General features: G+C 48.9%; 1 protein-coding gene across 1 annotated transcript in view; it reads left to right on the top strand.

Annotated features, from left to right (window-relative positions):
* The first annotated feature begins 13,783 nt into the window (after positions 1-13,783).
* LOC127643228 (protein Niban 2-like) overlaps positions 13,784-17,140 on the top strand; it is a 47,474-nt gene continuing 44,117 nt past the window's right edge. Inside the window, exon 1 of the mRNA XM_052125869.1 lies at positions 13,784-14,074. Coding sequence (XP_051981829.1) covers positions 14,020-14,074 — 55 coding nt within the window. The 5' untranslated portion in view covers positions 13,784-14,019. The remainder of the gene's footprint in view (positions 14,075-17,140) is intronic.

Below are 17,140 nucleotides of genomic sequence, written 5' to 3'. Positions count from 1 at the left end.
ATGGTGTGATGTAACATACAGTATGTTATGCGTAAATTGTGTTCAAATGCTCCAGTAAGAAATAACATAGGCCACTAGAGGGCGACCACGAAGTGATATTCTGCACCTCTGTGTGGCAAAAGATGAGCTCATTCTCGGTCTTGAATAGAAGGTACCTGTCTGGCTGAGAAAAGTCTCGCGAGATTAAACTGTGTTTCGCGCGTTCATTTGGAGTCCCACAGAAACACTACACCAATCCTTACCGCTAAACCTACCTAACCTGTTACAGGAAACGTTATTCTCGCGAGACTTTTGCAGCTAGAGGGATCTCTTCTAGACATAATGCGTCCTCCGCGCTTGACGTGCTGCGCATGCGCACTGGTTGGACCAACCTGAAAATACGTTTTTTCTTAGCGTGATTTTAAGAAATAAAGCTTATGATACCAGTCACGTCTAAGTTTATTGCTAATATTTTATTGTAAAAGTAAAGTTAAGTACTGTATGTCAATGTAAGCTTGGGAAGCAACTTCTGATATTTAGTTTTTTTTCTCCCATTCAAGGAGAAAGGAGCTGCATTTGTAAAAGGCATAGCAGATGATGAACCAGAGGATCCTTTGGAACAATGTCAGAAACTTAGGACAATACAGGGTTCGACCAAGACTATTTTGCAACTGATGTGGAGGACTTAGAGGAAGAGGGCCCTGCTGGTGAGGAGCAAGTCAATTTCCAGTCCAAAAATGGGATAATGTGGTCTCCATCTTCTTCTCCTCAGAGACCAGTGATAGCATCTGCTGGATGGTCAGCTAGGAGTGACATCAAGAAGACCCCTGGACCAACAACGTTTGCATGCCTCAAAGTTGAATACATCAAATCAGCTTTGTACTGTTTTTTTTTTTCCTCTCTGAATAGGCTATTCAAATTACATTGATTGCCATGACAAATTTAGAGGTGAAATGTGTGCACGGTGATGGCTGGAGGGACTAGACTGAATTACAGGCCTATAGGCCTATCAAGGTGTCGATTCTAGCAGGTGTGTATCGATCCCACAATGAGGCCACATCAAGCCTATGGCATGCAGAGTCAAGGTGGGCTATTTTTGTAACGAATGAGCAGCAAAGGCAGACGAGGAGATGCGGATCCAAATGCAGCTTACTTTATTAAGTAGACAATAGATAAACACAAAGGAAAACCCTCAAAGGGGAAATAAACATAAAACTGAAAACACGGGCAGGGAAAACATACCAGGCTAAACAACATTCAACGATAGACAAGGACTGAACAAAGAACCAGGGTATAAATACATGAACATGGGACAAAGGGGCCAATGAACAAACAGAACTCAAAACAAGATAACAAGGTGATAGACAGAAACCAATGGTAAATTAACGAGGGCAGGTGAAAACAATGAACGGAGAACACGAACGCTAACAGGGAGACTGTGGAGCTACAAAAGGGACAAAAATGAAAACTAAGGAATTACAAAAGTGACAAAAATGGTAACTAAAGGGCAACGGTGAATCAAGACAAGGTATACGTAACAGAGCCCCCCTCAAAGGATCGGATCACAGACGATCCTAAAGAAAACAAAACCAAAGACAAAAAACCCACAGAAAACAAAATGATGGCACCAGGGGCAGACAGGCAGACCAGGGGGGACACAAGAGCAAGAAGGCAGTCCAAGGGGCACAGAGGGCAGGCAGGAAGTCCAAGGGGGCACAGAGGGCAGGCAGGAAGTCCAAGGGGGCACAAAGGGCAGGCAGGAAGTCCAAGGGTGGCAACGAGGGGAAATGAGACAGTCCACGGTTGCACAAAGGGAAATGAGACAGTCCACAGGGGCACAAAGGGAAATGAGACAGTCCACGGGGCCAATTAGGCAGTCCCTGGGGGCACAAAGGGACAGGTTTAGGGGGCCAGGGAGGTATCGACCGGGGAGGTGGCCACAGGACAGAGGCCGGTTTTGGTGGCCTAGGAGATGGCCGTGGGGCGAGGACCGGCTCAGGGGACCTGGGAGGTGGCCACAGACAGAGGCCGGTTTTGGTGGCCTAGGAGATGGCTATGGGAGGCGGAGCCGGGAGAGGCTCGGGAGACTCAGGAGGTGGAGCCGAGGGAGGCGATGGCTTAGGAGGCTCAGAAGGCGGAGCTGAGGGAGCCACTGGAGGCGGAGCCGGGGGAGGCTCAGGAGGTGGAACTGAAGGAGGCTCTGGAGGCAGAGCCGTAGGAGGGTCAGGAGGCGGAGCCGGGAGAGGCTCGGGAGGCTCAGGAGGTGGAGTTGAAGGAGGCTCTGGGGCGGAGCTGAGGGAGGCTCAGGAGGTGGAACTGAAGGAGGCTCTGGAGGCGGAGCCGTAGGAGGGTCAGGAGGCGGAGCCGGGAGAGGCTCGGGAGGCTCAGGAGGTGGAGCCGAGGGAGGCGATGGCCTAGTAGGCTCAGTAGGCAGAGCTGAGGGAGGCTCAGGAGGCAGAGCCGTAGGACGCTCTAGAGGCGGAGCCCTAGAAGGCTCTGGAGTCTCTGGGCGCAGAGCCGTAGAAGGCTCGGGAGGCTCTGGAGGCGGAGCCATAGGAGGCTCGGGAGGCGGGGCCGAAGGAGGCTCGGGAGCGGGGCCGAAGGAGGCTCGGGAGGCTCTGGGAGCAGAGGCGGAGGCCTGGAAGGCACTGGAGGTGGAGCCGAGGAAGGCTCAGGAGGCGGAGCCGAGGAAGGTGGCGCCATATGAGGCTTTAGAGTCTCTGGGAGCAGAGCCGTAAGAGGTTCGGGGAGAAGAGCCGTAGGAGGCTCGGGAGGCGGAGCCCAGGAAGGCTCGAGAGGTGGAGCCGTAGGATGTTCGAGAGGCGGAGCCCTAGAAAGCTCTGGAGTCTCTGGGTGCAGAGCCGTGTGAGGTGGTGCCTTAGGAGGCATTAAAGACGGAGGCCTGGAAGGCTCTGGAGGCGGAGCCGATGAAGGTGGCGCCGTAGGAGGCTCTAGCGGCGAAGCCCTGGAAGGCTCTAGAGGCGGAGGCCTGGAAGGCACTGGAGATGGAGCCGAGGAAGGCTCAGTAGGCGGAGCCGAGGAAGGTGGCACCATATGAGGCTTTAGAGTCTCTGGGAACAGAGCCGTAAGAGGTTCGGGGAGAAGAGCTGTAGGAGGCTCGGGAGGCGGAGCCCTGGAAGGCTCGAGAGACTTGAGGGGTGGAGTCCTGGAAGGCTCGAGAGACTTGAGAGGCGGAGCCCTGGAAGGCTCGAGAGGCGGAGCCCTGGAAGGCTCGAGAGACCTGAGGGGCGGAGCCCTGGGAGGCTCGAGAGACTTGAGGTGCGGAGCCCTGGAAGGCTCGGGAGGCGGAGCTCTGGGAAGCTCGAGAGGAGCCCTGGAAGACTCGGTAGGTGGAGCTCTGGAAAGCTCGGAAGGCGGAGCTCTGGAAAGCTTGGGAGGCTCGGAAGGCGGAGCTCTGGAAAGCTCGGGAGGCGGAGCTCTGGAAAGCTCGGGAGGCTCGGAAGGCGGAGCTCTGGAAAGCTCGGGAGGCGGAGCTCTGGAAAGCTCGGGAGGCTCGGAAGGCGGAGCTCTGGAAAGCTCAGAAGGCGGAGCTCTGGAAAGCTCAGAAGGTGGAGCTCTGGAAAGCTCGGGAGGCGGAGCTCTGGAAAGCTCGGGAGGCAGAGCTCTGGAAAGCTCGGGAGGCGGAGCTCTGGAACGCTCGGAAGGCGTTGGCGCTTGGACGGTCATGGCTCCAGGCGCTGGCTCAGGGACGGTCGAGGCCACAGGCGCTGGCTCAGGGACGGTCAAGGCCACAGGCGCTGGCTCACGGACATCTGAGGCTACAGGCACTGGCTCATTGACGTTTGAGGCTATCGGCACTGGCTCACTGACGTCTGAGGCTACAGGCGCTGGTTCGGGGACGGTCGAGGTCTCAGGCTCGCTCACCGTGGCTGACGAGGACTCAGGCTCGCTCACAGTGACATGCGTGGGCTCTGGCTCGCTCACAGTGACATGCGTGGGCTCTGGCTCGCAGACCGGGGCAGGCGCGGGCCGGGAGGCGGAAGCCCGTCTTCTCCTCCTCCTCCTCTGGGCAGACGAAGATGGACGCGCTGGTTCGTGGGGGGCGACTGGCGTAGGGATGGGCTCGCTGACAGGTGGAACTGGCGTGACGGGAAGAGCCAAGGGCGAGTTGAAGGTCGCCAACGCGGGAGGTGAGGTAGGGTTCTCCTCTGTCACGTCCACCATGAGTGACGAGCCGCTGACCAGCAGAGCCTCTTCCACCATCTCCTGCAAAGTCCAGCAGAGCGTCACTGGTGGCAACCGCTCCCTTAGTGAGGCATTCAGATTTCCCCGAAAGAAAGATGCCTGGATTGAGTCCGGGAAGTCGGAGACAACCGCCAGCTCGAGGAAGTCCTGGATGTGGTCTTCAATCGGTCGGTCCCCTTGCTTCAAGCAAAGGAGCCGATAATTCGCCGAATAGGCTGCTGGATCCATGTGTGGTCTATCGTTCTGTAACGAATGAGCAGCGAAGGCAGACGAGGAGATGCGGATCCAAATGCAGCTTACTTTATTAAGTAGACAATAGATAAACACAAAGGAAAACCCTCAATGGGGAAATAAACATAAAACTGAGAACTCGGGCAGGGAACACATACCAGGCATGACAACATTCAACGATAGACAAGGACTGACCAAAGAACCAGGGTATAAATACATGAACATGGGACAAAGGGGCCAATGAACAAACAGAACTCAAAACAAGATAACAAGGTGATAGACAGAAACCAATGGTAAATTAACGAGGGCAGGTGAAAACAATGAACGGAGAACACGAACGCTAACAGGGAGACTGTGGAGCTACAAAAGGGACAAAAGTGAAAACTAAGGAATTACAAAAGTGACAAAAATGGTAAACAAAGGGCAACGGTGAAACAAGACAAGGTATACGTAACAATTTTTTGGGGCTACCATTTCATTAATAAATTTCCAGAATTTGACAAGGGCCATCCACTTTGAAAAGAGGGACAAAACACGTGCCGCAAGATGGCGATGAAACTGCAACCTGGCACCAATAAGGGACATCTGGGTTAAGTGGGTTCAACGTCTGCCACTCATGTACAATCCAGGAATGGATATCAATGTGTATGAGTGCCTGGTCAATTTTTTAGGTCACTGTCCATTCAAACAATACATGCCAAGTAAAACGGCCAAGTATGGAATACAAATCTGGGTAGCATGTGAAGCCAGGTCAAGCTATGCTTGTAACATGCAGGTCTACACAAGCAAACCTGCCAGTGGACAGCCAGCATGACATCAGGTAATGATAGATAGAGATCAATAGCTCTTTGACATGACAGCTGGTCTCCAGTTATGCACCATTATTTTTTTCACCTCATATGCTCTTGGCCAGGAGCAAGCCCAGAAAACTAACCCTGGTTGGGACAATGAGAAGAAACAAGTCTGAGCTCCCACCTGGACTGCTAACAACTCGAGGCTTTCACAGAAACATACTGCTGTGTCCTATTGTCCATGAAAAAAACCAAAAAGGTGCTTTTGTTGAGGATACTTCACAAGGATGCCCCTGAAAGCAGCAGAGAGAACAAGAAGCCCAATACTGTATCTGGTAATCTTAGATTACAACCACACAAAAGGCGGAGTTGACACCTTTGACAAGGCATTGTTTGACTACTTTTAAGGCCAAATATTTCAAGTGAATGTAATTGGTATGTGTAACCTGTGCCAGCAGATGTCAGCAAATGAACTAAATATAAAATTGTCTGTTTTAGGTTATTTGCACATAAACCTGCAAAATGCCAACATCTCATTGGCTCATGGTGATTTTCTTCGCCATCTTTTGTGGTGTGGATGGAAATAAATCCAATCTGGAACAGAGGGAAGTTATACAGGAGGCTGTTTCTGGATGAGCTAGGGAGAACTCTGGTGTCTCCACTCATGGAAAGATGGCAGCACATTTCCCGTGTACCAGCGTCTCTTAATGTGGTGAGGAAAGCACAAGAACCTTCTGCTTCAGACGAACATGTAGACCCTTCACAGCAGCTTCCCCCACCAAGAGGAAAAGGTGTCAGTTCTGTCACCCAAGGAACATCAAAACCATCATGGCGTTCATAATATGCAAAGCATACATTTGCAAGGCACGTGCTGTAATTAATGTACCCTCCCACACATGTGCATGAACAAGACTTTTTATGAATTTTCTAAACTGGTCATTACTTTTTTTTTCTCTTATTTAGTACCGTTTACAAATAATTTGTTTATTGCTGTTCATCTTGTATTCTTATTAGACTTCTCTGACTTTATTAAGTTCTCTTACGAGAGGTTCTCTCGTATTGCGTAAGCTAGCTTACGCTATGGGAAAGATTCATCTTTTCTGAGATATTGAAGCCAAAAAATTATCCTTAATTTTGTATCCATTGTCAACGCAGTGCGGCAGCTGCAGACCTTGAGCGGGCTAGCTAGCGAGCTCATTGGTTGCTCTGCGGCAACTGCTGCAGCCTATAGACGAGCTTGGGCGAACTCGCATCCAATGACTGCATCAAAGCCCGCCAAAAAGGGCGTGACTAGAGTGCATATAAGCGTAGTTCGTAGGCTGGAACCCTGATTTTCATCTCTTCAGCGAAGCTCTTCGCATCACTGAACTGGAAGCCGCGTCGCCATTCGAGGGGCATCAAGCAAGCGTGGACAGCGCTCGAAGAAGCCGGCCATCTTCGCCACCTTCAGCCGTCCTGCGAGCTACGCCATCCGGCGACGTATCCTTTTTAAAAGCAAGCTAGTTCTTAAAGAACTTCATAAAAAAGTACGAGCGTCTTTTTTAAGATGCCTCGCTCCACTTGCGCCTCATGCCGTGCTCCTCTCAGCACCGGAGACTGCCACATCATCTGCGCTCTCTGCCTGGGACTGGGGCATGCAGAGTTCGCCCTCGCCGAAGGCGGATGCGATCTCTGCGAGGAGCTGCCGATGTCGACCCTGCGGGCTCGACTCGAGCGCTCAGGACCGAAGCCGCCGCGCGCTTCACGCTCAGCCGCGCAGAAAAAGTGCCGCTCTCAAAGGCTGCCGGAAACAGTGGTAGAAGCGATTGCCTCGCCGGAGCCCATCCCTCGAGCATCGCCTTCACCCTCCCCGCCCACCGGGATGCGCAGTTGCCGCCGAGCGGCTGCTCTGCTGCCATCTCGGACGAAGAAGCGGAGGATAAGGGCTGTTCCATCATGGCTTCAGACAGCGAGGAGTGGTCAGGCTCACACGCCTCCTCCTCGGCCCAGGAATCCAGCAGGACCCGCGCCGAGTCGAAGGGGAACTAACACGCCTCCTCACACAGGCCGCCGACCGCCTCGGGCTCGAGTGGTTACCGCCCTTGAGCAGGCACCCAACAGACTTGACGGCTGCTTTCTACAGAGCCGCCGCCACGCAGCACCCGCTACCCGGCCGCTCCCTTCCTGCCGGAACTCCACGCCGAGCTTTCCAATTCATGGAACGCGCCTTTCTCGGCCAGGGTCCGATCCCACGTCTCCACCTCTCTTGCTTCGGTGGACGGCGCCACTGAGAAGGGCTACGCTTCCATCCCTCCGGTCGAGGATGCGGTAGCAGCACACCTTTTGCCCGCCCTCCGCGAGATGGCGGTCTAAACCAGTGCTCCCGTCTAAGGCCTGCAGAACAACTTCCGCCTGTGTTGGCCATGCCTATTCCGCCGCCGGCCAAGCTGCATCTGCTCTGCACTCTATGGCCGTCCTACAGATCCTCCAAGCGGACCTTCTGCGGGAGTGGGATGAGGAAAGCAGGCATCCAGAGGCGGTTGCAGACATACGGAGTGCTACGGCCCTCGCCCTCCGCGCTACCAAAGCTGCAGCCCAAGCTATAGGGAAGTGCATGGCCGCGCTGACTGTGACCAAGAGACATCTGTGGCTAACGCTAGCCGACATGGGAGAATCAGAGCGCTCTACGTTCCTCAACGCACCGCTCTCTCCATCCGGTCTCTTCGGCTCCGCGGTGAGTGGTATCATTGACCGGTTTTTCAGAGGTCCAAAAAGCCACACAAGCCATGAATCTCTTTCTGCCTTGTCGCGCTAGCTCCTCTGCAGGCCGCCCACGTGAGCCTCCTGCACGAGCCTCTTCACAGCGCACAGCTCAACAAAGCCAGACTTCTCAGCGTCGACAGGGCGGCCGCCCTCGATCGCGCTCAGACAGCCGCCGCAGACCGCCGCCCCCCCCCCGCGGGTCTCGGACTAGAATTGCGCTGAAACCTGAACAACCGAAGTCCTCCTAGCTTTGTTGACAAAACCACGGATCAGTCCCGCTGCGGCTGGACCACCGTCAAAGCTTCGCCCCCTGTCAGTCCCCTTCCTTCAGGCTACTACAGTGGTAGATTCAGCAGCCAACAAGCCGGTGTTAACGCCCGCTTGCCTGCGCTCAAACGCCGTTTTCATGGCGACCCAAATAAATCTGGTAAAGAGCAAGCATGCCATATGTGTAGAAAATGTGCCCACAACCCAGTGTTCACCTCTACACACAAGCATTACACATCCCGTGTCCATACCAGAGAGCAAACATGTCTTATGTGTAGAAAATGTGCCCACAATCCAGTGTTCACCCCTACACACAAGCATTACACATCCCGTGGCCCTATCACGGCACACTCACATAAAGCGGTTACGAACCGCTCGAGTGTTAGGGTTAATAAACGCACCCACGAATCCGTGCGCGCGACCATTCTCTGGCCGCTCTGTCACACGACCAGCCTTATGTGTAGAAAATGTGCCCACAATCCAGTGTTCACCTCTACACACAAGCATTACACGTTCGTGTCCCCATCAGAGCACACTCAAAAGCGGTTACAAACCACTCGAGTGTTAGAGTCAATAAATGCGCTCACGAATACGTGCGCGCGCCCATTCTCTGCCCGCTCTGTCACACGGCCAGCAAACAGTTCTCTGTATGTAAGTCCCGTGCCTGTGACTATGCTTGCGTATCACTTAACAGACGTGACTCTTTCCCCATTCACCTCAATCGGGAAGTCACTCACAGAACAGCCTGTCCATGCTGTCTGCGAGCAGTCCAGCATAAGCACAGTAAGCGGCTCACACATTCTGTTCAGCTGTGTGCGGCAATCAGAGCGATTTGGCCACTCACCCTCTAACATTACGCTTCAAAGCGTGGGAAGATATCCCAGGGATATCCGAATGGGTGTTAAGCACAATAAAACAGGGCTATTTACTACAGTTCGATCGCCGTCCTCCTCGCTTCAGAGCTGGCTCGAAACTACTGTGAACACGGAAGCAGCGTGCATGCTTCGTTCAGAAATAGCAAACCTTCTGTGCAAAAGGGCCATAGAGAGAGTGCCGCCTCCCTGAGCTGAGTCGGGGTTTTACAGCCATTATTTTCTTGTCCCCAAGAAAGACGGCGGCCTCAGACCAATATTAGATCTCAGGGTTTTGAACAAAGCGCTTGCAAAAGACCGTTCAAAATGCTTACAACCAGCAAACTCCTCGCGCATGTGCGCCAGGGGACTGGTTTATTTCTCTCGATCTGAAAGATGCATACTTTCAGATTCAGATAAATCCCGTCACAGGCCATTCTTGAGATTCGCCGACGGCCAGGTTTATCAATACACCGTCCTTCCGTTCGGCCTGTCCTTAGCACCCCGTACTTTCACGAAGAGCATGGATGCGGCACTCGCACCCCTGCGGAGTCAGGGTTTGCGAATTCTGAACTATTTGGACGATTGGCTGATTTTGGCACAATCACATACGGAGCTTCTGTCTCACAGGACAGTTCTCCTCAGTCATCTGAACAGTTTGGGCCTTGCAGTCAATTGGACCAAGAGCTCACTACAGCCCAGTCAGACAATTTCCTTCCTTGGAATAGAACTAGACTCAGTGGCAATGACGGCTCGCTTATCTACACAGCGCGCGCGCCGTGTGCAGCGACTAGCTGCGTCATTTCAGATGAACAGCCTCACACCTCTGAAGAAGTTTCAGAGAGTGCTAGGCTACATGGCCTCAGCCGCAGCAGTACTTCAACTGGGTTTACTGCGCATGCGCCCGCTTCAGCATTGGCTAAACACCCGCGCGTCTCGCCGGGCTTGGGCCACAGGCCGCCAGCCAATCAGAGTGACTCAGACCTGTATTTCAGCTCTGCAGCCCTGGACAGTGGCCGAGTGGTATCAGCGGGGAGTGATGATGGGAGCTGTATCTCGCCGAAAAGTCATCTCGACAGACGCGTCCAACACGGGTTGGGGCGCGGTCTGCGAGGGCTCTCCGGTTTTTGGCCTATGGTCAGTTCAGGAAAAGCTCCTTCACATAAATTGTCTGGAAATGATAGCGGTCGAGTACGCGCTCGTGCGCTTCCTCCCGATCATTCAGGGTCACCACGTCCTGGTCCGCTCAGACAACAGGTCTGTGGTATCCTTTCCAAACCGTCAGGGCGGTGTCAGATCCAGGAACCTCTTCCATCTGACGAAACGCATACTGAGTTGGTCCCAGCGCCACCTGCGCTCGCTGAGGGCGACGCACGTGCCAGGCCACCTGAACGACGGCCCAGACAGACTGTCCAGAGACAATATTCCCCCAGGGGAATGGTCCCTGCATGCTCAAACAGTCCAGACGTTATGGCGCATATTCGGCAGAGCAGAGATAGACCTCTTTGCGTCAGAAGAGAACTCTCACTGCCCAATATTTTTCTCGAGCGAGGACGCACTGGCCCAGGACTGGCCCAACCGCCCGCTTACGCCTTCCCTCCCATCTCGCTATTGCCACAGGTAATGCAGAGGATCAGGAAATGCGCCACTCGGTGCTCCTCATAGCCCCGCTGGGAGAATCAAACATGGTTCCCGGAGCTTACGCAGCTGTCACTGACAGCGCCGTGGCCCATCCCAGTGAGAGCAAATCTCCTCTCGCAAGCTCGCGGAATGATCTGGCATCCCCACCCAGAGCTGGCGCTACACGCGTGGGTGATCAACGACTACCCGTCGCTTTGCCAGGAGTAATAAACACCATCATACACGCTAGAGCCCCCTCCACAAGAAGACTCTATGCGTCAAAATGGTCTGTGTTTTCAAAATGGTGCACCGACAGAGACCTGGACCCACGGACATGTGGGGTGTCGCCGCTGCTCGTGTTTTTACAAGAGCTGCTGGATAAGGGCAGATCCCCATCCACGCTCAAAGTGTACGTGGCGGCCGTCGCGGCGTTCGCTGAACCCCTGCACGGCCAGTCACAGGGTAAAAACGAGCTGGTCATCTGCTTCCTCAGGGGAGCTAGAAGGATGAACCCTCCGCGCCCCCCATCGGTTCCTATCTGGGACCTTTCTATAGTTCTCGAAGCTATGAAAGCCCCCCCTTTCGAACCGCTTCAATCCATGGATGTGAAACACCTCTCATTTAAAACTGTTTTTCTAACTGCCCTATCATCAGTTAAACGGGTGGGAGACCTTCACGCGCTATCTGTCAGCGCTGCGTGTCTTGAGTTTGGACCAAGTGACTCCAAGGTCATTTTAAAGCCTAGACACGGCTACGTCCCCAAGGTGGTCGGTACTCCTTTCAGAGCACAGATCATTTCCTTGTCGGCGCTACCAGCATCTGATAGCGAACGCGACACCAATCTCCTTTGCCCAGTCAGAGCACTGAGATTGTATACTGCGCGCTCCGCATCTTTCAGAAGCTCCGAGCAGCTTTTCGTTTCGTTCGAGGGCGCACCAAAGGTCTCCGCCTCGAAACAGACACTGTCCAGATGGATTGTGGACGCTATTGCTGCCGCGTATGCGTCAAAAGACCTACCATGCCCGCTAGGCATTAAGGCTCACTCCACTAGAGGCATGGCCTCCTCGTGGGCATGGTCCAGCGGGATTTCCATTCACGACATATGTGTGGCAGCGGGCTGGGATTCCCCTCCACCTTTGTCAGATTTTACAATCTGGAAGTACCCGCTCTGCAGGCTAAACTGCTAGCGGTTTAATACGCTACAGCTCCCCTGGTGAGCTGCATTAATGGGACACAGTCCACACAGACCGGCACCGCCGCTCTGTCTATGTGCTTATGTACTACACACACACTGGCCCGCACTCTTGCCGGCCAAATATTAATTCCCAACTCACAAGGGCTCCCCCGGGTCCCTCTTAATTCCCTGGGGCTCATGCAGTGGATGCTTGGCGCGCACGGCGTTGACAAAGGGTTCCCGTAGCATAAGCTAGCTTACGCAATACGAGAGAACCTCTCGTAAGAGAACGAATCGGTTACTAACGTAACCTCGGTTCTCTCTAGATGAGGGAACGAGTATTGCGTAACCGGCCGTGCTTCGCGCCACGCAGTGATTTTTCGCTTCATTCAATGAAAACCAGGGTTCCAGCCTACGAACTACGCTTATATGCACTCTAGTCACGCCCTTTTTGGCGGGCTTTGATGCAGTGAGCGCGCGGACGCCTCTCATTGGATGCCAGTTCGCCCAAGCTCGTCTATAGGCTGCAGCAGTTGCCGCAGAGCAACCAATGAGCTCACTAGCTAGCCCGCTCAAGGTCTGCTGCTGCCGCACTGCGTTGACAATGGATACAAAATTAAGGATAATTTTTTGGCTTCAATATCTCAGAAAAAATTAATCTTTCCCGTAGCGTAAGCTAGCTTACGCGATACTCGTTCCCTCATCTAGAGAGAACCGAGGTTACGTTAGTAACCGATTCGTTTTTATGCTTAAAAAAGTCCTGTCTGGTTTTCCATTGCAAAATGTTGGCCCATACTCTTCTTTTGTTTGTTAACATATTGATTTGCTTATCACTGCCCTTTACCGTTCATTCCTGCTTATTGCTGTTAATTTTTTACAAATAGTTGTAAAAAAAATTATGCTTGGTCTACTTTTTGTAACACCATGGCCAGGTGTGATGTAAGCACAACGTGGCATCATTGAAAATAAGTTCTTTAAAAAAAAAATAAAATAAATAAATATTTGACAAATACAAATAAAAAGTCTTTGAAATGTCTAACCGTAGTTGAACTTAAGCTGTCTTTGCTAATCATTTCACTTTGGTGTTTACTGAGAAGGTAACATAAAATGAGCATATTTTGAATGAATGATATTTAATAATTTAAATTAATTAAACAAGAAAGTTGTTAGATAATTTTGTCATTCTTTTATAATTTTGTTGATTACCAACACACCCTTCAAAACAGGAAACAGCTTGCAACGCATCAACTGTGTCTTGTAACAGCCAAGTAGCCTACCCTATATAGAGAAGAATTTGTTGAGAGCCCTTATTATTTTACAAAAGTATAGTTATTAACAATAATTGAGAGTTGGATTATTTTGCGTTATTTTTCCTAGATTTTAGCAACAGTGATCATTTATATAATAAAAAAAGTTTGCTAATTTGTAATATTTACTATTTTTTTCTTATTTCTTTTATTTATTTTATGATTTGTTGGCAGTTTTAACGTGTTTTAATCTGTACTGTGTCTACACCTTTATCTGTAGGTAAATGTTGTAGCCAAGGTATTGAACTTTATTAAACGATTAGAATGAACGTAAACTCCATCTCGAGCAGAAGAAATAGGGCCGTGCAGATCGAACGTGTGCTTGCGCTAAAAAACGCGGGTGTCTCGAGACCTGTTTTTAAAAATTTAAGTTATTTGTACATTGATACGACGTCTACAAACGCGGCGCTCCTGAACGAGACGTTGATAAAACAGTGTGCCGCAGTATCCTAGCGCATGTTTACAAAGAAAACCAGCGCGGACAGACACCATAACAAATTCGTTGTGAACGTCCCCTATAGAGGTGAATTCTCGAATTCACGGATTTTTGAAACCACGCCTTTAGCACGCTCATGTGTCTCCTGTAGAAATGTGTATTTGGACGCAGAAGGGGTTGTTCTTTTGACAGGAGAAGTCAAGTGTTATGGAAGACCGAGCACCACGCATATCAGCCTTTATGTAACTCTTTAGCCACTTCTTACTGCGTTCAAGCTACTTGAGTAAATGAGGGAGGAGCCGCTCAAATCAACGTCTGTTTATATCTTATCATACTACACCGCCCCTTCTACTACACACGGCTTCTTTTCGGAGACGAAGTTAACCGAACCAGCCAGACAAGGAACTGCGGCGCGATGGGGGATTTGATCTCAACTCATCTTGATGAAAGCAAACGGGAGGTTATTACTGGCAAGTGCATTTAATAATAGTCCTGCACTGATTAATCAATGCATACATAATCAGTGTTGGTATGTGAAATATGATGTTGCGAAAGAATATGGTTGCAATGCAAATAGTTATAGATCGCTGTAAGTGTGCTGGGGAATAGGGTGAAAGGGTTTGCATTCCACCCCAAAAGAAAAAAGTGTGGGATAATAAACTTTGTATTGTTCCCTCGCTGGTTAAATTCTGAGCGACGTGGCGCAGTATTTCCTGTTGCTTTTTGGAACTGAGTTTGGAATACACACTGCATAAAAATCACTTTATTAACACTGAAATCGTTTGCTCAGAGTATGCCAATTAATACTGTGGAATAGTAAAATCATGTCATACTTGACCCTGAAAATCTACAAGAATTTGGACCCCTGACCTCCACACCCCAATTATTAGTGGTTGAGTGTAAATGGATTTCTTTGGACCCAGGTGGCCTTCACAGCTGAGGTCAGGTGTGGTGTGGATAGAATGAGTTTCAGGAAATGCTTTGAACCTTGACATTTATTGTGGTCAATTGGAAAAAGAAAACTCGCTGGGGAAAATGTTGTCTTTCGCTTATCCACGCTCTCTTTTAAAAATAGTTGATAAAATCACATTTGGGAGTGAGAGAATTGTTAACTTCCTAGCTTCCATCCATTTGCACATTTTAAGAGAAAATGCATATCAGATCATTGGAATTTCAGGAATGGATGAAGAACCCAACAGCAGTAAGGAGGCTGCCTGTATGGACTGTATGCCATTGGAAAACCTTTGAATGGCTTTCAGGAGGTCATGCATGCTCACTCTGTGATCAGATTTATGCTCTGTAGCAAAATAACCCATCACAGCATTTCAGATGATTCAAACAGGGTATGACTGATTATTATAAAATATTCTAAAAATGTGTCCGTCTATCATAGATGCTCTGGTCAGAGACAGTATCTTTTTTTTTAGACAGTATGATATGCCTACAGTAGAATGTTGTCTGTTGACACTTAGATTTTAGAACCTCACCTTGTGAGTTAAGCATGTGTTCCAACTTTGGAGACCCAGGGAGTCCCCTGATCTGAAAAGTCTTTAGGACAGAATGTCATTCCAATTTTCTTCCTGTAGACTAGAGAATGAATGAGGTAATCAATTCAAAATAGAGGGTTGGGAATAGAATGACCTCAACACTTCCTGTCACAGATTTTTAGCAAGCTTCTTATCTTTGGTTTTGCATTATTTGGCACTGCTTCAAGTGTTGCATGTTGGGCTTGTTTATGATTGTATTAATGCTTGACGAAGCTTGTTTTTGCTTCAAATCATCCACGTTTTGAAGATGGTGAACTTGTACATATAGTCAATTGGTGAAATGAATTACATCCCAACACCAATGTTTTAAATGGCTGGGAGAAAAGGGGGTTCGAACAGGAAATGCCTTAGTGGAATGTTTGCCCTGTGCCAGGGTGTTTCTAGGGAAGTAATGGAACATTTGTTGATCAGAGTCTTGTAAACAGGCCATCAAACACTAATAGAGCTGTATAGTGAGGGCCTTGTTTTACCTGGGTGTACTTAACCCACCCTATTTTAACTTCTTTGTGGGTGTTTCCCTTCACATATTCTTAGTCATCGAACAATTCTTAGTCATCCACAGAACTGACTGGGATTTAGACAAAAATGGAAATGCCCTGATATTTAGTCTGCAAAAATCATCTAGTTGGAATTCCAGTGCCTCCAATTCCAAAATAAAGGCACAGGTTTTAGACACTTTTGCTATTGAATTAAGGAGTGTGCTGAAGACTGAAGCCAGCTGATGAAGTGTTTGTGATATGTGGCTTTATTCATCAACCAATGTATGTTTCAATTGTAATTTTCCATGATGAATGTGAGATTTGCGCAATGTTGGACTCCGCACCAATGAGGCTGTCAGGACAATTAAAACAAATGAAGAGCACAGCATGTTCATAACTCACAACAGACCATCAAATAACATTGGTTCGAGTTTGATCACATACAGCAATGTATACCAGAATAGCCTTCTTTATCCTGTCAAAGAGTCTAGTGCAATAAAATTGAGTTTTCTTTTGTAGAAGAAATGAACTGTCACTGACAGTCACTGTGTCCTCCAACAAGGTGCTCAAATTGAACAATTGCCTAATTTCCCCTTGTCAGAATTATATCTGGTGTACTTAATCCCTGCCAGTTTTTCAATTAATTCAAGACTGTAAAAAATCTTATTTCCTCACCAGTAATAAATTACCATTATACAAAGTCTTCTTTCTAAACTGTTTTACTTTTACAAGTAAAAACACATTTGTTGGAAAGTGATAATGGAATGTTTTATAGATGAGGAGTACATCATCAAAATAATTGACAATGGATCATTAAAGCATTGAAAATTTCATGCACACCCGAGGTGGTAATGTGACCATGAGTCAAAGGGAAGTGAGCAATAAATTAACTGTCCTGATTCAGCTATTCCATTTAATCCACAGTTATCACATGTCCATTTCCTTATCTATGTGGTTTTCATCCCTATAAAGCTCTTAAAATTGGGTCATTGACAAATAAGGTTATCCCAGGTGATAAAAATTAGAAATCTTTTAAAATGTTGTTTAAAACACACATTGGTAGAAATCCATTTTGGTTTCATTGATTTAAAAAAAAAACATTTTGTAAGTTTTCTAAAAAAACAAAAAAAAAATTTAATAACTTAATAATGTGATGTGGTGTAACCATCAAGTCAAAGGTATACTCCAAAAAAATATTTTAGCCTATTTCTAAGATTTATCCATCTCAATTGAATAACAAATTTCCATCTAATTGAATTGAATAGTCTTGAAGGAAACGTAATTAATAAAACTTGCATTTTGTAAGATATATATACATATTATTTAGTTAAAGATTAGACAATTCAATTAGATGGAAATTTTATGTTCAATTGAAATGGGTAAACCTTGAAAATAGGCTAAAATATTGTTTTTAGCGTATTAAAGAATTTTAAATGTGCACCTTAAATACATGTGTACTCAACACCATCACTAACTTCAAAAAAACTTTGAAACACATTTTCAAGGTAAA

Source organism: Xyrauchen texanus, chromosome 4, assembly GCF_025860055.1.
Source record: "Xyrauchen texanus isolate HMW12.3.18 chromosome 4, RBS_HiC_50CHRs, whole genome shotgun sequence".
NCBI lineage: Eukaryota > Metazoa > Chordata > Actinopteri > Cypriniformes > Catostomidae > Xyrauchen > Xyrauchen texanus.
This window is presented reverse-complemented; position numbering and strand designations above follow the sequence as displayed.